Source organism: Babylonia areolata, chromosome 29, assembly GCF_041734735.1.
Source record: "Babylonia areolata isolate BAREFJ2019XMU chromosome 29, ASM4173473v1, whole genome shotgun sequence".
Classification (NCBI taxonomy): Eukaryota; Metazoa; Mollusca; class Gastropoda; order Neogastropoda; family Buccinidae; genus Babylonia; species Babylonia areolata.
In genome coordinates this window covers 272060-297476 of record NC_134904.1, presented here as the reverse complement: position 1 = coordinate 297476, position 25417 = coordinate 272060, and the positions used below count along the sequence as shown (strand labels likewise).

Genomic DNA, 25417 nt, shown 5'->3' with positions numbered 1-25417 from the left:
TGATTCTGCCCCAACGTGTCCCTCAGTATCTCAGTTTCCGTCCCAAGTGATTCTGTCCCAATGTGTCCCTCAGTTTCCTTCCCACTTATGTCCCCAGTGAGTCCCTCAGTGTCTCGTTTTCTCACCAGTCATTCACACGCATGCAAAACTCGAAAACTGGAGAAACTGAAGACAAGGAAGAGGCAGGGAAGGGAGGTTATTTTGGGAAGAGGTGGGTTTTAAGGCTAGACTTGAAAGAGCTGAGTGCGGAGACTTGACAAAGAGAAAGAGGAAGTTCATTCCAATTGCAAGGTCCAGAGACCGTAGCAGATCATAGAAAGCGAGATGGAGTGTAAAGGTGAAGGCAGCCACAGAGATAGGAAGGGGCAGATTTGTGAATACATTTATAACATAGAGTGCGGCTGATCTTGTACTTCATTCCGTGTGAGACGGGGAGCCAGTGGAGATGTTGCAAAAGAGGAGTGATGTGCTGAGATCTTTTCTTTCTGAGGACGAGTCGGGCAGCAGAGTTTTGTGTCCACCAAACAAACAAAAAATGTCAAGTAAGTAATGCATAGATTAAAATGAAACACATTCCATAAAACTTCATTCCGTGTGAGACGGGGAGCCAGTGGAGGTGTTGCAAAAGAGGAGTGATGTGCTCAGATCTTTTCTTTCTGAGGACGAGTCGGGCAGCAGAGTTTTGTGTCCACCAAACAAACAAAAAATGTCAAGTAGGTAATGCATAGATATAAAATGAAATACATTCCATAAAACCCACGTGTTTTATGAGGCAATATGGGTTGTATTATTTGATACAAGTTCACAATGTCCTCATTGGCGATTGTTTCCCACTTTTTTCTCCCAATAAAGATGGCAGCAGAGATCGTGTCGGCTCCTTTGCATGCATCTCCTACTGTCGTGGAGGCCTAGAAGTCCAATCGCTCGAGACCCAGACTCAGGTGAGTCCTAAGAGGACTGAGGTCTTTCGTGACATCATGCATCCAGCCTTCTCAGTCAGGCTTCGGACATGGCCCACATCTCTGAGACGTTGCAAATGTAGACTTGATATGAAGCTCAGTTGTGGACTTAGCCTTCTTCAGAACCATGGTAACCTCTCGGTGTTAGTTGAGTTCTTGTCTTCTAGTAACACACACATCCTCTGTTGTGTAGTCAACGTATATCTGCTATGCAGGAGGATCCTGAGCACGTGTATACGGTGGACCTTCAGTTTAGTTTTTTTTTCTGTGAGGTTCGTTAGACCTTTTTTTTTTTTTTTTTTTTTTTTTAGCTTCCCCACGGTAATGGCGGCCTTTACGATTGTAGCATTGCTGCTCTTGAGAGTTTTTTCTCACTAGTTACAACATTGTCATCCTGGTCGTCTTGAACCATTCTTCTTCCTCAATCCTGAAAATAAATATTACTTAAAATACGTCCAGTACTTAAAATACGTCCGGTATGGTGGACAAATGATTATAGCGCTCGATTCTCGCTCAAGTTTCCTGAGTTCGATCCCTTGATTCGACGCATCTTGGGCGTTAAGGCCCTGCTTGAGATTGTTTCCGCTCTCCCATGTCAACAGATGTGCAGACTTTGCCTGAGTGGCCTCAGTAAACTATCTTCATTACGCATCCAGAAAATCAAAAGCGCACGTTGCAGATCCACAGTCCATGTCCGAGTCAGTTTTCGGTGGGTCATCATATAATGGATACAAGAAAATACCCAGCGGCATTGATGCAGGCCTACACGGCCGGAAACGGTTGGAGTATTGATGGCAGTGCCTACATCCGGTGCGGTGAAAACGGCCACGTAGAAACCCATTCAGTCGGACGTGTATACAAATGAAAATGGTATGAGGGTTGCAGCCCACGAACACAGCGGGAGAAGACGAAGATAATGATGCCAATAATGTTTGTTTTCAGCTCAATAACAACAAAAGTGAGATCCTACCAGTAGCTCAGTTTTAAAAAGTTTCCAATTTGATTTCCAATGCGATAGCCAGGCATCAACCCCCTGTCAGAACTGATGGCCCCAAAGTAGACCTGGTCTTCGTCAAGTATACTTCATTGATGGCCGGGCTGGGAGACGTTAGCACTTATATCGCATTTAGAAGCCTGATTTGAACATCCCTCAAAACGAAAGTGCCAAGAGATCCGGGCCAGAGCCAACACCATCCACTGACAGCGAGGTCGCTCCTTGCTGTGCATGGAGGTACGGCGACCGTGTCACCAGACAATCAAGTTATTTCCACCATTGCGATTGCCGGCGCCTTGCGCTCCACTGACTCGGTCAAACAGCTAAAGTCATTGCGTCGCATGATGCATTTTGGTAATTATTAAATAACAAACGAGCTGGTCAGTCATCATTTATACTGAATTCTGACCTTCAGTCTCGGTCATAGATCTGATGTTGCCTCTTTTATGAGAATACCAGTCGATCTGTTCTGTTGTTGTCCAGAACAACTTTTGGATGCCGTTTTCAAACTTTTTGTACAAGCTGCCCGGGCGCCGGTGTAGATCTCAAGTCACACTGGGTTCATTATTTGCTTGCACTGTGGCTGACATTTAGGTTGGCTTTCAGCCGGCTTCATCATTATACAACATGACAAGCAGTGTACTGAGATTCTTGTTCAATTCAGTGGTTTTTTTGGCAATGGCTTTCAGCCGGCTTCATCATTATACAACATGACAAGCAGTGTACTGAGATTCTTGTTCAATTCAGTGGTTTTTTTGGCAATGTGCCAAAACCAGTTCAAGTCTTTGTTAAGAACAATACATATTATTTGTAACCAGTCCAGGCGGCACGGGCTTGCCAGATGTTTCATGATGGTTTGGATCTGACCACGACGGAAACTCAGTGCACTGAAGTGACGATTTTTCTGTAGCCGGCGAGACTGCCGGAGATGTGCAACATTTACATCAGTGGGATGAACAAAGATTCCAGCTTGGCTCGGCCCGGCCTCCGCTCCCGCCTCCCAAGCTCCGGCTGATTTCGTTCCCTACAGTTGCGTGACCACCAGTGACTAACTGCCATGTCGGATGTCATCAGTCATCATGCGATGTCGCATGAGAGCTTTGCTAATGACACTCAACTTTATCAGTCGGCTTCAATAGTGGCTGAATTTGATGCACTGGCGACTCAAACACGGGCCGGAGTGCATTTCTGGCCTAAAGGACTGGATGACTGAATAAGCTGCAACTAAATGATGATAAGACTGAATTTATGATTGCCTGCCCAAAGAAGTTTCGTCAGCATCATTCCTTTCCTGACTCTGTTCTGATCAATAGCACACCTGTTTCACTTTCTCCTTCTGTTCGCAGACGGTCTTGGTGTAATCCTAGACCAGTCTCTTTCCTTCCAACAGCACATTTTGAATATCTGCAGTTTCCTATTTGGAAGTGCGTAGTATCAGTTCTATCAGCCACTATTTCTCAACCGATGCAACCAAGGCACTTGTATGCTCTCTAGTTCTCTCAAGATTGGATTACTCACTGCATCTCTCTTTTGGCCGGCCTTCCCAGATATCTGTCAAACAGACTCCAGCGAATTCCGGCAGAATAACCGTTGCCAGACTCATTTGCAGAACTTCTAAATTTGACCATGTTTCTCCCCTCCTTCAGTCTCTCCACTGGTTGCCTGTTCAGTTCTGATCGAATAGACTATAAGCTATCCACTCTGACCTTTTCTGCAGTCAACGGATCAGTCTGGCCCCAAGTATCTTTCTGTTCCGTCTCGCCAGCTTCCTTCTTCCTCTGATACTCGACTTCTCAGGATACCTCACGTCAGAAGTAAGACCTGTGGATTACACAGATCGTTTTCCGGCTTTTCAATCGCCAGAGACGTGGAACAAACTCCCTGATAACCTCCGTCATTCTGAGTTCCCTTGCATCTTTTAAATCTCGTCTCAAAACTCACCTTTTCCCTCAACAGCAATAAGATTAATTATGGCAGGTCCACTTCCTTTGCGTTAGCTGTGCTTGACTATGTATGTGTACATATGTATATGTACATAACTACATACATGTATATGAGTGCGTGCGTGTGTGTGTCTGTGTGTGTGTGAGTGTGCCAGTCAGTGTGTGCGCGCGCGCGCCGCCGCGCGCACGCGCACGTCTGTTTATCAATGTATGTTTGTGTGCGCATGGGTTGAGGGTAGCTGTTAGATACATATGTATGTTAAGATGTATGTATGCATTGTGTGTGTGTGTGTGTGTGATTGTGTGTCAGTGTGTGTGTGTGTGTGTGTGTGTGTGTGTGTGCCAGTGTGCCGGTGTGTGTGTGTGTGTGTGTGTGTGTGTGTGTGTGTGTGTGTGTGTGCCGGGTGTGTGTGTGTGTGTGTGTGTGTGTGTGTGTGTGTAGTCACATTTTGGTGTGTGCACGTAATGTGTTATGTAAACAAAAGTGTTTTTGTAAAGCACCTAGAGCAGATTTCTGGATAGTGTGCTGTACAAGTATCCATTATTATTATTATTATTATTATTATTATTATTATTATTATCATTATTATAGTGAATGTTATTGTCAAACTGGAAACTTTCACCTCAGTCAACGAAACCTCCAGTTTTGTTCGGGTCAGTCTTTTTTTTCCTTTCTTTTCCTACTTAACCATAGCAAACAAACATAAACTTTCAGGGTGGGGTGGGGTGGGGGGTAGTTGGGTGGTCAGGGGTCGGAGAGGAAGGGGGAGGGGAAGTCTCCGAAGAAAGAACCCTTCTCGGATAAACAATGCGAACACCAATAGATGACGTCATCAACTTTTGTGTATAATTTTGTCGTTTCCTTTTCAGCGATTTCTTTTTCCGGTTGGAGAGGCCAGGTGGACTGAAGAATTTTTGAGGCAACGATTTTGGAAACAGTCTAATCACCAGTCATGTCTGTTCTTCAGAAGATCGCCGAGATCGAAGCCGAGGTATGTTTCTTTTGTTTTGTTTTCCAAGCAATTTGTTATGTATTAACAAAATAGTTACAGTCATTGTGTTGCGTGTAGTTGTCGGCAAGTTATTCACACATTGCGATTGCGTTACTTTTCGTGTGTCACAGGATTGCACTTTCACTCGCACTCACATTTGATTATTTGTCAAATATTGAGTAAACTATTATCGTCATCATTATCATCGTTCCTTTGCTTATTCTCTTTCATCTGCCTCCCACACGCGAGAAAGACCTAACATGAATCGACCTACAATACGGCCACAGAAACATCATCATGTGCATCTGCCTTATGGCTACGTTGCCATTACCGGAGTCAGTGATGTCATCTTCGTTTGCGATGGACTTCTATGATGATAATCACTCCCACATACCCACTCCCACAGTCATACACACACACGCACACGCACACACAAACATACAAACACACACTCACACACACGACACCTCAGTCATATACATCCACACACACACACACACACACACACAACACGGTCACACACACACACACACACACACACACACACACACACATGTACACACACACACACACAACACACAACACACACACATGTCAATAACGTACGTAGTGAGTGTATGAAAGAAAGAGTTTACATACTGTGCCACATGTTTGATGTTTGTGTGTGTGTTTAAATTTAACTTTTTTGTTTGTTTACTTGGCATTGTCAGTCTGATGACTGTAATTTTGTCTGGAAACTGATTTTTCCCACACCTCCTTTTCTTTGACATTTGTAAATCATGTTTATTTATCATTCACTTGCTTTATAATTTATTAAGTCCTGTGCCACTATCAATAGTAGGTTGCTATGAGGCCACATATCAGAGGAGACTGCACTGCTGCTGAGTCACTTTGGTGGTGTTCAGTGTGCCTGTTCTGATTCTTTATTTGGAGGATGCCACCTACTAAGCCCCATACTGAAAAAAAATCATTTAATCCCAGAGCCAGACTGTCTGGAAAGGAGTAGAGACAGCCACCTTGTCCATCTAGCAAAGTCCCTCACAAACCTGCCGACACTAAGAGTAAGACTTTAGCAGGAACTTTCTACAAGCATGGAAGTGGTTGGGAAATCAAAACTTAGGTCACCATGAGAACATGGCATGAAAGGTCTCAGAATTAGGAGCAATTATTTTTTTCTATGTTTGATGATAAATGAGGATGATGATGATATTGTTGCTGCTGAGGCAGTCCATTTAGGTTTGGGACTTTGTGACAAGGCTGTTCACTTTCTCTATGCTTCCTTTCATGATATGTTTTGGCATCAACCAGGCTCATGAGATATAGACACCCACAGAACTGATCAAGAAATTTTAGCAACATTACAAAAGGCACATGTGTGAAGTGGATAATGCTTGACTGAGTCACAGTGAGTGGTCCCAGGTTTCCTGTTTCATCCCACAACTCTACTTAGTTACAGGCAACAGGCCAGAACATCTCTTACTTCACAACTCACGGTCGTTAGACTATAATCTGATCACTTTGCTTGATGGTAATTCAGCTGCATTGATTTTTTTTATTAATATTGTACTAATATGAACTGTTTGCATTGGTTATCAGATGGCTCGGACACAGAGGAACAAGGCGACCAGTGGCCATCTTGGGTTGCTGAAAGCTCGTCTGGCCAAGTTACGTCGTGAACTGATTGAACCCAAGGGAGGGGGTGGGGGGTCAGGGGAAGGTTTCGATGTGGCCAAGACTGGTGATGCTCGCATTGGCTTTGTTGGTGGGTATTAAGTTCTGGTTGAATATTGATGGAAGTGTTTTATTTTTTAATTTTCTATTTGTGTACTCTGTATATGTGTGTGTGTGTGTGTGTGTGTGTGTGAGTTAGGATGTTTTTGTTTTAATAAATATGTATACATTATTTGTGTGGTGCTTGTGAATGATGAGATCAAATGAGAGAGTGTGTGTATGTATGTTGCGTGTGTGTGTGTGATGGAATGGGATGGAGTGGGTTGTGCATGTGCACATTGATAATATCTGTAACAAGTTTTAAAAATAGATCCTTGTCACAACAGACTGCTTTAAGTAAAGCAATCATTGTTGCCACTTTATTATCATAATCAGTATCACACTAATGATCATTAGTACTGATGGAATAAATCCATGTAATTTTAGCACCAGCTGTCCTGAAAAAAGAAGAAGGAAAAAAAAAAGCAATTTTAGTATACTTTATTCAAATTTGTATTACTCTTGATGATTGATGAGATGGCTTTAGTGGTCGGCGAGGCTCTAACAGTCTAAGCACCATTATTTGATTTGATTTGATGACCGATGACCCCAGTCAGTGTATGTGTAATACCTGTTTCTTCTTTCTGTTATCTGTTGATGGGCTTCAAATACCCATGTTCACTCATTACTAATGGATAAGCTTTTTACCTGTTTGACCATTTTTACCCCACCAAGCAGGCAGCCACACTCCATTTTCAGGGGGTGTTGCGATATTGACTGAAGCCATTTATTGTCAGATTAACTTTTGTTGTACTGACATTTTAACAATCATTTGAATTAATATTAACATTTTCAGGGGGTGTGCAATACCTGTGAAATCACAATACTGTTTCAACTTATGCAATGCAATGAGGTGCCTGCAGGTTTTCCTTCGGTGGGCAAGTCGACGTTGCTGAGCAACCTGGCAGGTGTCTACTCTGAGGTGGCTGCCTACGAGTTCACCACGTTGACTACAGTGCCTGGCGTGATCCGCTACAAGGGGGCCAAGATCCAGGTCAGGAACCGACGCTGCTTTTCTTTTTTTTAATTGATGGGCACACGCAATAACCGAGTGGTTAAAGTGTTGGACTTTCAATCTGAGGGTCCCGGGTTTGAATCTTAGTAACTATGCCTGGTGGGTAAAGGGTGGAGATTTTTCCGATCTTCCAGGCCAACATATGTGCAGACCTGTTTGTTGTCTGAACTCCCTTCATGTGTATATGCACCCAGGAGATGAAATATGCACATTAAAAATCCTGTCATCCATGTCTGCATTCAGTGGGTTATGGAAACAAGAACATACCCAGCATGCACACCCCCAAAAATGGAGTATGGCTGCCTACATGGCAGGGTAAAAACTGTCATACACGTAAAAGTCCAATCGTATACATACGAGTGAATGTGGGAGTTGCAGCCCACGAATGAAGAAGAAGAAGTCTTCTTACTTCCTTCTGCACGGTGGAGTGGTGGCTTTGTGGTAATGTATCCGCCTAGGAAGTGAGAGAATCTTAGTGGACTGGTTTGAATCCCATACTTGCCTAAGACGTGATAGACTCTGAGTGCACTGGTTTGAATGCCACACTCGCCAGTGTTTTCTTCCCCCTTCACTAAACTTTGAGTTGTGGTCTGGATGCTAATCATGGCAAAATCTATGGAAAAATCCACTTTGATAGGAAAATGCATACAGGCAGAAAACACACACACACACACACACACACACACACACACACACACACACACACACACACACACACACACACACACACACACACACACACACACACACACACACACACACACACACACACACACACACACACACACACACACAAACAGACACACACACAAAAAGGTGGTGCTCTTATTGCAGTAATGTGGTCTTCCTTGGGAGAGTAGCCCAAATTTCACACAGAGAAATCTTTTGAGACAAAACAGTAGTACAATTTTTTCTTCTTGTGTGTTTGTGGACTGTTTTGTTCATGAGCAGAACTAGGCGTGTGTGTGTGTGCGTGTGTTTGGTCAATCCTCAAAGATAGCAACAGATGACAGATTAATCCCAGCTCGAAGTTTTTAATACCCTTATGTGTGATTTGCATGTTTTAGATTACAAGCACAAAACATGATTTTTCATGTGAGGCACTTAGAGCCCATTATATGGGGAGTTTGTGTCACATACATACTGATGCAATATACTATGATCATTGTTATTAAATATTGGTGTGATCTGTTAATCATATCCAATACTATTTTCATTACACAATATCACCTTGTGTATCTTGTGGCTCCGTACACAAGATTACGAAAGTTATATATTGTCTTGGACAGTGATCGTTAGTGGAAATGTGAAATATGTGTTTTGTGTTTCAGTTACTGGACTTGCCAGGTATCATTGAGGGTGCCAAGGACGGCAAGGGTCGTGGTAAACAGGTTATCGCAGGTAAGACTAGCGCTGTGTTGTGGAGGGGTTTCCATTTTCCACGTTCTTTGTGTGTTTTTGTCTGTCTGTGTCATGTGTCGTCTGTATTTAGAAGGGGAAAAAATCTTTTTATTTTCCTGCTGCCCCATCATCTGCATCATCTCAATGGCATTTCTCTTCTATACACAACCATACCCAAGTTAAAAACAGATTTTTAAACTTGTTAACTTATAAAATTATGAGATAACAGTTCATAGTCAAAGTTATTGCAGTACTGATTATGACCATAAGATGTCCATAATGTGTGCAAGTACTGTTGATTAATGAATGTTTTTAATGGGCCAAAGATTGGAAAACAGCCAAATGCAGTTTTTTTCCTACACATGTGTAAGTAGGCTTACAGCGCATTTCTTTGTATCACTGCCATCACAGCTGAAACAGACGCAGTTCAATTAAGTTGCTTGAGTGTGTTTGTGTGTGTGCTCATATTTCTTAGTTTTTATTGTTATATTTTTGTTCATATAAACTGACCAGCTGATTACCACCAAGCCATTGATCTACTTGTGTGTGTGTCTGCGCACGTGTGCGCTTGTGCATTTGTATATGTGCAAACACATACTCCTAATTATTTTTTTCATTATTCTTATTATTATTATACCCTTCTTCTTGTATTGTGTGTACGTCAAATGTATGGATGTATGCATGTACGTATGTATGTTTGTATTGTACGTACAAAGAGAGTAACCTGCCCTTGCGCCCACTGGCTGCACTGTGTTGGCCTCTGCCTTTTTTGTGTTGAATCTGTGGTTTCCTTGTTTTAATCTGGACATTTTTTATATGTGTGTGTGTGTCGTATTTCCAGGACATCTAAGGTCAGAACAGTTTTATCATATTTATTTGCTTTTTAGAACAATTTTATAATAATATTCATATCAGTGTGTCAATTTTCAAACTGACATAAATGAATGCTGCTCACTGTACCCTCGTTATCGCATCAGCGACCATCTTCGTCCTGCCAATGATACTCTCCATTTTCCACGTGCCCCGCCCTCTCTTACTGTCCAGCCTCTGCTCTCGCACTGCTACTGTCACCATGGTGAACGTCAATTTCATCAGAGCATTGCTGTCAAATATATCAGGGCATAAACAATTCCGACTACACGATGACATGACACAGCACATCATCAGCCTGGGCATCGGCAGAGCAAAGACAAAAAGAGGAACCAGAACGGGCAGACTTCACCGTTTGTGGGGCTCTGTCCCCTGCATTGATCGCCCTGTCTCCCACGTCAGCCCTGCTGTTGCTGTGACTGTCACTGACAACCTCAACATTTATGTTCAAGCTGACTCCTTTACTTCCCGTGACACTGTCCTCTCTGACACTGTTCCAAAATGTGGTGTATCTCCCGTGATTGGCTCTGGTCTGCTTTCTACCCCTTCCACACCTGTCTCAACTCCCGTACCTTTCTGTGCCTTCCCACCATCCTCCACTGCTCAGTCACCATCGTCTCCTTCCATTGCCTGTCTGTCTGACTCACCTGCTTCACCATTAAATTCCTCTCAGCCTGCCTCTGATCTCTTTCATGCCTGCCTGTTCAATGCTCATTCTGTCTGCCCTGATCAAAAGACTATATTTCTGATTATATTTTTGAAAATAACTTTGATATCGTATTTCTCACCAAAACCTGGTTGAAATTACAAGGTCACGAACCCAAACTTAAACAACTGACCCCTCCTGGATACAAAATCAAGTCACTTCCTCGACTGTCTTGTGGAGGTGGCATCACCATCGTCTATAGAAATATCTTGGAGTCTTCCCTTTCCTTCTCCCATAACCATGCCTTTCCACATGACACTTTTGAAATGCTTGAAGTCACTCTCAATGTTCCCGGTCACTCAATCATCTTCTGTTGTCTCTATTGTCTTCCTCCTAGTCGTAAAACCAACCTAACGTCTTCTTTGTTTCACGATGAGTTCCGAACATTACTTGATTACTACAACCTTCGTTCTGGCAAACTCATCATCCTCGGAGACTTCAATTTTCATTTCGACAACGAAACTTCCTCTGATGTCAAACGCCTATGTCTGTCTCTGTCCAATCATTCTCTCTCTCAGCTCATTACAGAACCAACACACAGATCTGGCCATACGTTGGACTGGCTCATCACACTTGACTCTGATGCCATGACTGCGTCAGTGACTGTAACTGACGAACTATCTTCCGACCATTCTGCTGTCATATTCTTGCTTAATATTTCAAAACCTACCAGAACCAAAAAATCCGTTACTCGTCGCAACCTGAAATCCATCAACATTAACACTTTTTCTTCTCAAGCTGCTGAACGCCTTTCCAAAATTTCTTCCCGCACCAATGTCTCTACACACTACAACACTGTCCTCTCTCAACTGCTGGATGAACATGCACCCCCCCACTACCCGCATGCTCCCTGATAGACCTTCCGCCCCGTGGTACACACAAGACATTCGACTTGCAAAACCCAAACATCGCCAGTTGGAACGGCGATGGCGATCAACAAAACTGAAAGTCCACAATCAAATCTTCCGAAAACAAATAAACAAAGTCAAACATATGATCTCATCAGCGAAGACAAACTTCTTTTCTTCTCAAGTTCTTGATGCCACATCCACCAAATCTCTTTACTCTATCATGTCAAATCTTCTCGGTACTGCAAAAAAGACTCCTCTTCCTTCTGCCTACACTTTATCTGAACTCCCCAATGTCTTCTCCTCTTTCTTTTTTGACAAAGTCCAGAATATTCGTACCATCTTAGACCAAATGCCTTTCCAACCTACTCATCCTGATCCTCAATTCAACGGCACTCCTCTCCATTCCTTTAATCCATTAACTGAAACAGAAGTCCATGAAATCCTGAAAGAAATGACAATAAAATCCTGTGGGCTCGATCCTGTACCAGCCTCTGTTTTTTCCCTGTGTGTCTCACAGCCTCTCCCCACAATCACCAATATTGTCAACTCATCCCTTCTCACTGGAACGTTTCCGTCCACTTTCAAAACTGCAATCATCCGGCCACTTCTGCAGAAATCCAACCTTGACGCAAACATTTTGAAAAACTATCGACCAGTTTCTAATCTTCCATTCCTGTCCAAACTCCTTGAAAAAGCTGTCCTCAAGCAGCTCAACAACCACCTTTGTTTCAACAATATCATCCACCCATTTCAGTCTGCCTTTCGTGCTGACCACAGCACCGAAACCACTCTCCTCCACATCCTGAATAACCTACTGCTAGCGTCCGACTCGGGACAGATCTCCCTTCTCACTCTTCTCGACTTGTCAGCTGCCTTTGACACGATAGACCATTCAATCCTTCTTTCCCGTCTTCATTTTACATTTGGTATCAAATGCACTGTTCTAAACTGGTTCAAATCTTATCTCACTGATTCATTCCAGTCTGTCATTCTTGATAATTTCCAGTCTGAACCCGTTAAAATTGAACATGGAGTCCCACAGGGATCTGTTTTAGGCCCAGTGCTCTTCACACTGCTCCTCTCGCTGAAATTATCAGCTGCCATACTGTCAGTCATCATTCTTATGCTGATGACGCTCAACTCCAGAAGAGTGATACACCTGAAAAACTGTCGTCGCTCTTGCAAGAAACATCAAACTGCTTCCTGGATATTCAAAATTGGATGACTCTAAATAAGTTACAGTTGAACGCGGACAAAACTGAAGCAATGATCGTAGGAACTAAACAAAAACTCTCTTCCATTACAACTGATACAATCAAACTTGGCAGTACATCCATCCCTCTTTCCAGTTCAGTCAGGAACCTCGGTGTTGTCCTTGATAACACACTGTCCATGCAAAAATTTATCAATCAGACATGTCAGTCCTGCTACCGTCAACTGCGGCACATCAGTTCCATCCAGAAATATCTGTCCATTGATCCAACATCTAGACTTGTCGTTTCTCTCATTCTCTCTCGCCTTGACTACTGTAACTCTCTATTGTCTGGTTTGCCTGCTTCATCCATTCAGTCCCTTCAGCGCATACAAAACTCTGCTGCCCGACTCGTCCTCAGAAAGAAAAGATCTGAGCACATCACTCCTCTTTTGCAACATCTCCACTGGCTCCCTGTCTCATGCCGAATAAAGTACAAGGTCAGCACTCTATGCTACAAATATATTCACAAATCTGCCCCTTCCTATCTCTGTGGCTGCCTTCACCTCTACACTCCATCTCGCTCACTACAATCAGCTTCGGATCCACTCCATTTACGCATACCCAGATTCAAACTCTTGACTGTTGGCCGCCGTTCTTTCTCTGTCTCTGGACCTTGCAATTGGAATGAACTTCCCCTTTCACTTCGTCAAGTCTCCACACTCAGCTCTTTCAAGTCTGACCTTAAAACCCACCTTTTCCCAAAATAGCCTCCCTTCCCTGCCTCTTCTTCAGTTTCTCCAGTTTTAGAGTTATGCGTGCGTGAGAATGACTGGTGCGAAAGCACTTAGATTTGTCTATGCACAAGATTCAGTGCTGTAAAGCACTTTGTGCAATGAAGAAAGCGCTGATAAATGTCCAGTTATTATCATTATTATTATTATTTCTTTTGTTTTTTTTGTTTTGACATAAATCTTTAAACTGTTGCATGTGAACAGTGGCCCGGACCTGCGGCCTGATCTTCATTGTGCTGGACTGCCTGAAGCCGCTGCAGCACAAGAACCTCATCGAGCATGAGCTGGAGGGCTTCGGCATCCGCCTGAACAAGGAGCCCCCAAACATCATCTTCAAGAAGAAGGAGAAAGGAGGCTTGAACCTGCAGACCATGGTCAGTGGTGTGGCTTTGGTGATGGTCAGTGGTGTGGTGATGGTCAGTGGTGTGGCTTTGGTGATGGTCAGTGGTGTGGTGATGGTCAGTGGTGTGGCTTTTGGTGATGGTCAGTGGTGTGGCTTTGGTGATGGTCAGTGGTGTGGTGATGGTCAGTGGTGTGGCTTTTGGTGATGGTCAGTGGTGTGGCTTTTGGTGGTGGTCAGTGGTGTGGCTTTGGTGATGGTCAGTGGTGTGGCTTTGGTGATGGTCAGTGGTGTGGTGATGGTCAGTGGTGTGGCTTTGGTGATGGTCAGTGGTGTGGTGATGGTCAGTGGTGTGGCTTTTGGTGATGGTCAGTGGTGTGGTGATGGTCAGTGGTGTGGCTTTTGGTGATGGTCAGTGGTGTGGCTTTTGGTGGTGGTCAGTGGTGTGGCTTTGGTGATGGTCAGTGGTGTGGCTTTTGGTGATGGTCAGTGGTGTGGCTTTTGGTGGTGGTCAGTGGTGTGGCTTTGGTGATGGTCAGTGGTGTGGCTTTGGTGATGGTCAGGCAGAGGGGTTGGGGGTAGGTGGAGCTGAGGGGTTGGGGGTAGACGTAGGGGTTTGGGGTTTGGGGGTAGATGGAGGGGTTAGGGGTAGACATAGGGGGTTGGGGGTAGATGGAGGGTTTCGGGGTAGACATAGGGGGTTGGGGGTAGATGGAGGGTTTCGGGGTAGACATAGGGGGTTGGGGGTAGATGGAGGGTTTCGGGGTAGACATAGGGGGTTGGGGGTAGATGGAGGGGTTAGGGGTAGACATAGGGGGTTGGGGGTAGATGGAGGGTTTCGGGGTAGACATAGGGGTTTGGGGGTAGATGGAGGGTTTCGGGGTAGACATAGGGGGTTGGGGGTAGATGGAGGGTTTCGGGGTAGACATAGGGGGTTGGGGGTAGATGGAGGGGTTAGGGGTAGACATAGGGGGTTGGGGGTAGATGGAGGGTTTCGGGGTAGACATAGGGGGTTGGGGGTAGATGGAGGGTTTCGGGGTAGACATAGGGGGTTGGGGGTAGATGGAGGGGTTAGGGGTAGACATAGGGGGTTGGGAGTAGATGGAGGGTTTCGGGGTAGACATAGGGGTTTGGGGGTAGATTGAGGGTTTCGGGGTAGACATATGGGGTTGGGGTAGATGGAGGGGTTAGGGGTTTGGGGTAGATGGAGGGTTTCGGGGTAGACATATGGGGTTGGGGGTAGATGGAGGGGTTAGGGGTTTGGGGTAGATGGAGGGTTTCGGGGGAGACATAGGGGGTTGGGGGTAGATGGAGGGGTTAGGGGTTTGGGGTAGATGGAGGGTTTCGGGGGAGACATAGGGGGTTGGGGGTAGATGGAGGGGTTAGGGGTTTGGGGTAGATGGAGGGTTTCGGGGGAGACATAGGGGGTTGGGGGTAGATGGAGGGGTTAGGGGTTGGGGGTAGATGGAGGGGTTGGGGGTAGACGAAGGGTTGGGGACTTGGGGGTAGGTGGAGGGTTTCAGGGTAGACGGGTTTGGGGGTAGACGGAGGAGTTGGGGGTAGGCGGAGGGGTTGGGGGTTTGGGTGTGGGCGGAGGGTTAGGGGTAGACGGAAGGGTTGGGGGTTTGGGGGTAGGCGGAGGGGTTTGGGGGTAGACGGAAGGGTTTGGGGTTTGGGGGTAGGCGGAGGGGTTGGGGGTAGGCGGAGGGGTTTGGGGTTTGGGGGTAGACGGAGGGGTTGGGGGAGGGGTTGGGGGTTTGGGGGTAGGCGGAAGGGTTGGGGGTTTTGGGGGTAGACGGAGGGGTTGGGGGAGGTGTTGGGGGTTTGGGGGTAGATGGAGGGTTTGGGGGAGGGGTTGGGGTTTGGGGGTAGACGGAAGGTTTGGGGGTAGACGGAGGGGGTTTGGGGGTAGACGGAGGGGGTTTGGGGTAGGCGGAAGGGTTGGGGGTTTGGGGGTAGACGGAGGGGGTTTGGGGTAGGCGGAAGGGTTGGGGGTTTTGGGGGTAGACGGAGGGGTTGGGGGAGGTGTTGGGGGTTTGGGGGTAGGCGGAAGGGTTGGGGGTTTTGGGGGTAGACGGTGGGGTTGGGGGAGGTGTTGGGGGTTTGGGGGTAGATGGAGGGTTTGGGGGTAGGCGGAAGGGTTGGGGGTTTGGGGTAGATGGAGGGGTTGGGGGTTTGGGGGTAGATGGAGATCCCGAACGTCTCACTAAGATGCAGACAGAAGAGGTGCGAAAATAACATCGGGGAGTGGACAGACCTGTCTTTTGCTGAGTTGCAGAGAGCTACCCACAACCAAGACAGATGGTGGGAGATTGTCAGAGAGTCGATGGGTGCACTAGCGGAGGGGTTGGGGGTAGGCGGAGGGGTTGGGGGTTTGGGGGTAGGTGGAAGGGTTGGGGGTTGGGGGTAGGCGGAGGGGTTTGGGGTTTGGGGGTAGGTGGAAGGGTTGGGGGGTAGGCGGAGGGGTTGGGGGTAAGTGAAAGGGTTGGGGGTAGGCGGAGGGGTTTGGGGTAGGTGAAAGGGTTGGGGGTAGGCGGAGGGGTTTGGGGTAGGTGAAAGGGTTGGGGGTAGGCGGAGGGGTTGGGGGTAGGTGAAAGGGTTGGGGGTAGGCGGAAGGGTTGGGGGTAGGCGGAAGCGTTGGGGGTAGACAGAGGGGTTGGGGGTAGGTGAAAGGGTTGGGGGTAGGCGGAAGGGTTGGGGGTAGGCGGAGGGGTTGGGGGTAAGTGAAAGGGTTGGGGGTAGGCGGAGGGGTTGGGGGTAAGTGAAAGGGTTGGGGGTAGGTGGAGGGGTTGGGGGTAGGCGGAGGGGTTTGGGGTAGGTGAAAGGGTTGGGGGTAGGCGGAGGGGTTGGGGGTAAGTGAAAGGGTTGGGGGTAGGCGGAGGGGTTTGGGGTAGGTGGAAGGGTTGGGGGTAGACAGAGGGGTTGGGGGTAGGCGGAGGGGTTGGGGGTAGGCAGAAGGGTTGGGGGTAGGTGGAAGGGTTGGGGGTAGACAGAGGGGTTGGGGGTAGGCGGAGGGTTTGGGGGTAGGTGGAAGGGTTGGGGGTAGGTGGAAGGGTTGGGGGTAGACAGAGGGGTTGGGGGTAGGCGGAGGGGTTGGGGGTAGGCAGAAGGGTTGGGGGTAGGTGGAAGGGTTGGGGGTAGACAGAGGGGTTGGGGGTAGGCGGAGGGTTTGGGGGTAGGTGGAAGGGTTGGGGGTAGGTGGAAGGGTTGGGGGTAGACAGAGGGGTTGGGGGTAGGTGGAGGGGTTGGGGGTAGACAGAGGGGTTGGGGGTAGGTGGAAGGGTTGGGGGTAGACAGAGGGGTTGGGGGTAGGTGGAAGGGTTGGGGGTAGACAGAGGGGTTGGGGGTAGGTGGAAGGGTTGGGGGTAGACAGAGGGGTTGGGGGTAGGTGGAGAGGTTGGGGGTAGGTGGAAGGGTTGGGGGTAGACAGAGGGGTTGGGGGTAGGTGGAAGGGTTGGGGGTAGGTGGAAGGGTTGGGGGTAGACAGAGGGGTTGGGGGTAGGTGGAAGGGTTGGGGGTAGACAGAGGGGTTGGGGGTAGGTGGAAGGGTTGGGGGTAGACAGAGGGGTTGGGGGTAGGTGGAAGGGTTGGGGGTAGACAGAGGGGTTGGGGGTAGGTGGAGGGGTTGGGGGTAGGTGGAAGGGTTGGGGGTAGGTGGAAGGGTTGGGGGTAGACAGAGGGGTTGGGGGTAGGTGGAAGGGTTGGGGGTAGGTGGAAGGGTTGGGCGTAGACAGAGGGGTTGGGGGTAGGCGGAGGGGTTGGGGGTAGGCAGAAGGGTTGGGGGTAGGTGGAAGGGTTGGGGGTAGACAGAGGGGTTGGGGGTAGGCGGAGGGTTTGGGGGTAGGTGGAAGGGTTGGGGGTAGGTGGAAGGGTTGGGGGTAGACAGAGGGGTTGGGGGTAGGTGGAGGGGTTGGGGGTAGACAGAGGGGTTGGGGGTAGGTGGAAGGGTTGGGGGTAGACAGAGGGGTTGGGGGTAGGTGGAAGGGTTGGGGGTAGACAGAGGGGTTGGGGGTAGGTGGAGGGGTTGGGGGTAGGTGGAAGGGTTGGGGGTAGACAGAGGGGTTGGGGGTAGGTGGAAGGGTTGGGGGTAGGTGGAAGGGTTGGGGGTAGACAGAGGGGTTAGGGGTAGGTGGAAGGGTTGGGGGTAGGTGGAAGGGTTGGGGGTAGGTGGAAGGGTTGGGGGTAGACAGAGGGGTTGGGGGTAGGCGGAAGGGTTGGGGGTAGGTGGAAGGGTTGGGGGTAGGCAGAGGGGTTTGGGGTAGGTGGAAGGGTTGGGGGTAGGCGGAGGGGTTTTGGGGTAGGTGGAGGGGTTGGGGGTAGGTGGAAGGGTTGGGGGTAGGTGGAAGGGTTGGGGGTAGGCAGAGGGGTTTGGGGGTAGGTGGAGGGGCTGAGGGGTTGGGGGTAGGTGGAGGGTTGGTTGGTTGGGGATGGAGAGAGGTATGTCCAGGTAGGTGTAGCTGTAGTTTTATGATAATGTGAGCTGGCATAAAAAATTCAACTTGTGCATGCGTTCACTTGTTATGTCAGTTTTTCTGTGTGCTTGTGAATCCCTGGACCCTCAATGCTGACCTCCAGAGATACATTTAAGCCGCCCTAGAGATGAGATGCCACTGTAAGATCCCGAACGTCTCACTAAGATGCAGACAGAAGAGGTGCGAAGATAACATCGAGGAGTGGACAGACCTGTCTTTTGCTGAGTCGCAGAGAGCTACCCACGACCAAGACAGATGGTGGGAGATTGTCAGAGAGTCAATGGGTGCACTAGCTGAGTGGTTAAAGCGTTGAACTCTCAATCTGAGGGTTCCGGGTTCGAGTCTCTGTAACGGCGCCTGGTGGGGAAAGGTTGGAGATTTTTCTGATCTCCCTGGTCAACATATGTGCAGACCTGCTTGTGCCTGAACCCGCTTAGTGTGTATGTGAGAGCAGATCAGATACGCACGTTAAAGATCCTGCAATCCATGTCGGCGTTCTGTGGGTTATGGAAACAAGAACATATCCAGCATGTATACCCCCAAAAATGGAGTATGGCTGCCTACATGGTGGGGTATAAAAGGTTATACATGTAAAAACCCACTTGTTTACATACATGTAAAAGCCCACTTGTTTACATACAAGTGAACATGGGAGTTGCAGCCCATGAACGAAGAAGTAGTCAGTCATAAGTGGTGCCTCCACAACCCCACCTGGGGTTAGAGATTGATGACGAAGTCGGGCTGACTGTTTGAAGTACGAATTTGAAAGTACGACATTTTGATTTGTTTCTGATCCAGTGTTTTACATTGGCGTTCATTGCACATCGAAGTTGTGCAGTCTTATTTTTATTTTAGTAGAATGAGGCACTATTTTCTCCTATGGAGATCGCATTTCAGACATCAAGATGGTGAAAAGTTCATTGATTCATGTGCTTGAAACTGACCCTGAGGATGAAGACAGTTGTCGGCCCTGTAGAAAGTGCCTAGTAGTATAAGAGATGGGGGTTCTATATACAACTTTTTTGGGCGTATTAGCTTGTGTTAAGGCCCTCAAGCATAAAAAAATTTTAGCCAAAACCTGTGTATGTTGGAGTAATATGACCCTCAAGCATAAAAAAAAAAATATATATATAGTTAAAACAAGTTATATGTGTATGGAGAGCCAAATCACAAGATAAAAAAAAAAAAAATGGTTGGATATGTGTATGGGGGAGCGAAACGGTCATGGGGGTTCTATATACAACCGACCCCAGCCCAAAACCGCGCAATACCGCCCTCAAGCATAAAAACGAAAAACCGGCTTAAATATGTGTATGGAGAGCCAAATGGTCCTTAAAGAGAGGAGGTTGGATCAACCGTTCACATAGTTTGCTTTTTTTGGATGGTTTACCATCTTGAATATCAAATAGATTTTTCTTTAACAACTGAGTTTTGTGTTTCGATTTTATGTCTGTTTTCATTGCATTGAATTTTTCAACTTCAGCCAGAATGAGACTAAATTCTTCATCGATTATTTTATCATCTTCTAATGCTTTTGAAATAAGATCATTTACAGTGTTCAGTTTTGACTCGGCCAACACGCGAATCTCGTTGTGCTTCATAGCTTGTGACATTAATTTTTTATGAATAAATTTACAAGTTAAACCAACCACACCAAGGAGACCAGCTCCCACTTCTATTCCAATAGCTACGGGAGCAGCGGCGACACTCAACAGTAATCCAACACCCGATGCCCCAAGGGCGAGACTAAGAGTCGTCAGCGTTGTATCTGCGGCTGTAGCGATATTTACACCGCGTTTATATTTTTTATAAAATAAAGTTCTTTCATCACGCTCTTTTTCGAAGTTGTTTTTTATATTCGATATCTCTCGTAAGCGAAACTCCATTATTCTATAGTAATCATTTTTTTTGTTTTTAAATGATGGTAACAGGATGAGGAGAGTAGCGCAGTCTTTTAAGCTGAAGAGGTCCGATGTGAATAAAGTCGAGAGATATTTTATCTAACGATGGACGTTTGATGACACCTTCGAGCGAGAATTCTATAGAGGGATCGGGTTGATCAGATGGGTCAACCACTGGAATTTTGATGGTAATTCTCAAGAGTTTATTTTTAAGATTTCCAGGCCATTTTATCTGCAACCCTTTTAAAACTTCTACAAAATCATCTGGCACCCCACTAAGGAGTATATCTAAAACGACAGTTGACCCCTGAATAGGCGGCTCAAAATCAAACTCTTTAATTAACCGCAGTGTGCCAGTCTTTTTACCTCTCATACCAATAACATATCCAAAGTCGTCGCTGTTAACGACGATTAGATCTTTACGCGTATGATAGGAAGCCAACAGTTTACCACTATTTTGTATTTTTTGTAGAGCGTGATTTCTTCCAATACTAACATAGGGTTGTTTTATTTCAAAATCTAAATCCCAGTTATCCACCGGATAAGGTACCCATGTATCATCGTCGGAAAGAACAAGATGATGTGGTTTGTTCACAACAACACCGTCAACGTTCACGTCTGCAAGTTCGCTGAATTTGTTGACACCACCACCATTACTCGTTATTTCTTTTCTTTTGTACGTTCCTTCAGAAAGTTGGAAGGCGTACAACTGATTTTCTTTTCCCGACACATCAAATCCGTCTGTATCTCCGAGATCAACCAAACCGAGCGTAGTGCAGGGTTTGATATTATGTGTTCCTGGCCCTCCGGGATCAACCATTTTCTAATATTTATAGTATATTCTAAATATTCAAATTGGCGCAACGTAGTCTTCTAAAGGAAATATTTTGAGGAAGACGCAGCTGCATCCACAAACTCATTGTTTCCTGTTTTGTGGTAATACCTTCAAGCGAGAATTCTATATGACTACCCTGCGGTATAACATCATAGGGCATAGCATCATCTTGTTTTTCAATGGTGATTCTCAGGGGTTGATTTGCAAGATTTTTGGGCCATTTAATGTAAAACCCTTGAAAAACTTTTACAAAATCATCAGGCTCTTCACCGAGAATTACATCAAAAATAATACGGAAACGGAAGCCCCACAAACTAGTTAGATCATGAAAATCTATTCCTAATTCAGATTTATCCTTCGAGCGTTTCTTAAGCACATAACACCTCCCCTGGTAGTTTAGTAAATGTACATCCAACGCTCTTAAATCAGCGAACATCCAACCACTGTTTTTTATTCTATAATTATTATTTTCTTCTTCTTTGGTAATGTAAGGTGATTCAATTTTAAAATCTACCATCCCCTTGTCGAGGGGTTTTAGCTGCCATGTACCGTTTAAACGAACAAGTTGATAGGGCTCATCATTGACAACATCATCCTCACTCACGATATCACCAATTTTTACTTCTTTTCTTTTGTATGTTCCTTCAGAAAGCTGGAATGCGTACAACTTATTTTCTTTTCCCGGCACATCAAATCCCTCTGTATCTCCGAGATCAACCAAACCGAGCGTAGTGCAGGGTTCAACCATATCTTATATGTAATGTAATATTTAAATAATCAATAGAAACGGGATTATGATTTTCATCTACTATAGAAAGTGTTAAACGTGGTAAATCTCCGTGAGAAAGTCTTTTGTACTGGGGTGATGTCAACGTGGTTGTTCGACCACCCCCGCATCTTTCATTTTCTACTGAGATTGATTGTAACAACGTAGAAGGCAATCCGTTATAGAAATTATCGGTGGTATTAATTTGAGAGAGGTGAATGTAAAGTGCTTTATGTATCGCGAGCCGCGGATGCCTGTTTCCTATCACCATTATTCCCGGCGCGATGAGTTTTTGGGGGAACCCCAGAGTATGTGCAAGACGCTCAGAAAGTTCAATCGATTTGGTGCTCTTTATTCTCAGATAGCCACTCGGAGCGTGCAAGTCTAACTCTGCACCGTGGGGGGTGAACACTTCTTTATTCAATTCACACACATTATAATAACCATCTGGGATTATTATCTTACGATCGGTAGTAGTAAAGAAATTGTTTCCGAGCTCATCACTGATATTTTTCCAGTTGGGATAATAAGTTATTTCACGCAGCGCGATTTCTAGTCTTCCACTTTGATTAGATATGCACCGCGGTAATTCGTCTTTTTGAATATCGGTTGTTATTATATACATAGCTATGAATAAGAAAATTTACAGCTTCAATAAGGACGCGTCCTATACAACCGGGTATAAAGAAAAAAGAATAAGTTGTACGCGAGTGATCTACGTGAACAGCGAATATTCTTTTACCGCCAAGTTTCCCGATGTTTTTCAGTCTTATGCGAACCCCACTATGACTGGGGAGATGAATGCAGCCTGGCTTGCGTGGAGAAACAACCCGATAGTGTGGTGGCAGAATCAAATCAATTTTGTGGTATGGTGCGCGACCGCCGGGTGTGGAGTAACGGAAGAACATTTTCAAGCTTCTGATCCGTTTATTCGAGCCGTGTATAGGTTTCATTTTTACTATCAGATTCGGAGGTTATTGGACGAGTTAAAAATCCCGCTACCCACCGACCAAGCATTTAACATGTATAATAATCCGTTTGATAAAACAGTTTATCAGCGTTTGTGTGCCGAATTTGGGCAGAGGGATTGGAGACAGAAAATAGAAAAGCATGGCTTTGGTTTGGGAGAATTTATTCAGGCTGAGGCCCCCGGTGGGGCTGCACGACAGGCAATGAGAAACAGAGGAGAGGGACCTGTGTTCTTTAGCCCCCACGATAAAATCAGACATACGGTGGACATCACCCGGGCTTGGACAACATTTATTCCTGATAAGGGGTTGGGTTTTACACATGCGGGGATAGTTCGTCTCAACGATAGCATTCGCACTTATGTGTGGGCTCTAATAGGGTCACAAGCGCAAACGCGCACGAGTATAACAACAAAAGGAACTGGATTTGATGCGCAAAAACAATTTTTAGCCAATGTTGAAGATGCGATTAATGCCCCCGAAAACCTACAAACGGCGATAAAAAAATACCAGGACGTTCTCCAGTACGCGAGATCCGAAGTAAACTTTGCATTTGGTGTTGGCCTTTATATGGCCCCATCTGATATGGCATTGAGGGTTGGTACACACATTAATTATAATAATAAAATTGTCATTGCGACAGAAGAACAGAATATTGGTGTTAATGATGGATTAAACGAACTACCACACATTGTACCACCTACCCAGAGTGTTTCACCCCAGAGTGTTCCACCTACCCAAAGTGTTCCTGCATACTATTTTGTTGCCCCATCAGGAAAAGCTCTTCAATGGTCTAGAGGTCACTGGGCTCTTGTGCCACCTTCTGATGCAGACTTGGCAATGCTTGATGCGAGTAATACGGTGCTCGATTATAAATCACACAAGCCTTTGACAACACCGAGGACAGGAGCGGGTGAAACGAGAGTTTTGTTAGGCATTCGCGGGTGGTTCACTCTTACCTATAGAAATAAAAAATTAATACAAACATCTCGACCAGGATTTGCAATAGCTACCGGTGCTGGTAATAGACCCTTTCTGTATGGTGCAGGTTCTTCGGATAACAAATTTAAACTCAAACCAGCGAAAGTATCGTACGAAGAAGAGCCAACAACTCACAAAGACTATAAAGTCGCTCTTACTTTAGGATTGATAGGTGGTATTTACTTTCTCTTCTTTAAATAATCAAACAGGAGGAGGCCAGCACCGAGCACGAGTGCCCACAGGTTGTTGGCTAACCACCCAACCGCTTTACCCAACGTGCTTAATAACCACGAAACAATAGCCCCAATGACTCCTGGGAGGGCATCAATCGCCTTTAAACCTAATTTTTTAAGTAATTCTCCCAAATCTTTAAGTCTTTTACTTATCCAGTTGTCATCTTTTTTACCCGGCGGCGCCCGTGGAGTGCCCCCTCCACCCGTGACGGCCAAAACGATAGTGCTGATAATCATACCAAAGGCAGTAAGAATGGAAACGATAGTAATGCCTTGTTCTCTAAAAAGCGTTCGAATACGTTCTGCTAGTGTTGTGTCCTCCTCAAGAATTCTGCGTATCGTTTCACGCATTCTGCTGATTTGAGATCGCAGCGCTTCTTTGTGTGTTGATATTGCTTCTAGTCGTGCAGCACGCTCGATGTTTAGATCGTCTAATTGTAAACGCAAGGGTTTGATTTCGCTTTCATCTTTATCAGCTAGTTCCGCAGACTGAATTCTTATTTTTAAAGTTGACATTTCTTCATCCAGGTGAGAGAGTTTTGAGAGGTTGTCAGAAAGATTACCGCGCTGTCTTTGCATGGCTTTGTCTAAACCTTTGAGTTCACGAATATAACCACCCAGTTCATCGGTGAGGGGAGGATCATCTATAGTTTTAAGTACTTCATCGATTGTATTTGGTGAGAAATCATCCATCTCAATTTCTTCACCCAGTTTGGCTTCAACCTTTTGGAGAGCCGCGACCGTTTGGGGTTTTAAGTTTTTCCTCCTCCAGTCTACAAAACCAAGTTCCTCGCGAATAATATTTGCTCCACCAGGTTTTCCCGCTAGTGTTGAAAGTGCTAGGGGTTGTTTCGTGCGGACGTTAATGATATTAAAATCTGGATTATTTTTTAATCGTAGTGTACCTCTACTATCAAGTTCAAAATTGGTATAATTTCGCCCAACATCGGGCTCTTGTCCAAATGCATCATAGTAATCATCAACCGCGCTCTTTAATAATTCTGTTTGCAAGAAACCAGATTCTATTATTCCACCTTCTGCGAACCCTTCCGCCATCTCACCACCTTCCGCCATATTAAACTTATAATATAAAGTTATATCATTATATCTATATAAAACCAAAAAAAAAATGAGTGGAAGAAAGCTTAATCCAATGAGAAGTTTGCGGGAGCCGCGGGGGATAAAGGGCGTGCGGCAGACTGTCGTGATTACTAACAATCCGTCAACTATCGATCAGAATCAACAACTTCTTGTACGCTTTCCTAATTTAGGTGTTGACGATGTGATCGTTCCGGGGAGTGTTCGACTAGCATTCAAAATTTCTTTGACTTCAACCACAGATGTGAACAGAACACTCGTTGATAATATTGGTAGAGCCATAGTACGTAAAACAACCATTCGCATTTCCGGTAATGAAATCATGAGCGTTGAAGA

The 25417-nt window shown here is 45.8% G+C and overlaps 1 protein-coding gene across 2 annotated transcripts in view; it reads left to right on the top strand.

The window, feature by feature from the left end:
* The first annotated feature begins 4772 nt into the window (after positions 1-4772).
* Positions 4773-25417, top strand: part of LOC143274884 (guanylate binding protein 128up) — a 53506-nt gene continuing 32861 nt past the window's right edge. For both annotated transcript variants that reach the window (XM_076578860.1, XM_076578861.1), the window contains exons 1-5: positions 4773-4888; positions 6485-6650; positions 7522-7652; positions 9005-9074; positions 13692-13861. In XM_076578860.1, coding sequence (XP_076434975.1) covers positions 4850-4888; positions 6485-6650; positions 7522-7652; positions 9005-9074; positions 13692-13861 — 576 coding nt within the window. In that variant the 5' untranslated portion in view covers positions 4773-4849. The remainder of the gene's footprint in view (positions 4889-6484; positions 6651-7521; positions 7653-9004; positions 9075-13691; positions 13862-25417) is intronic.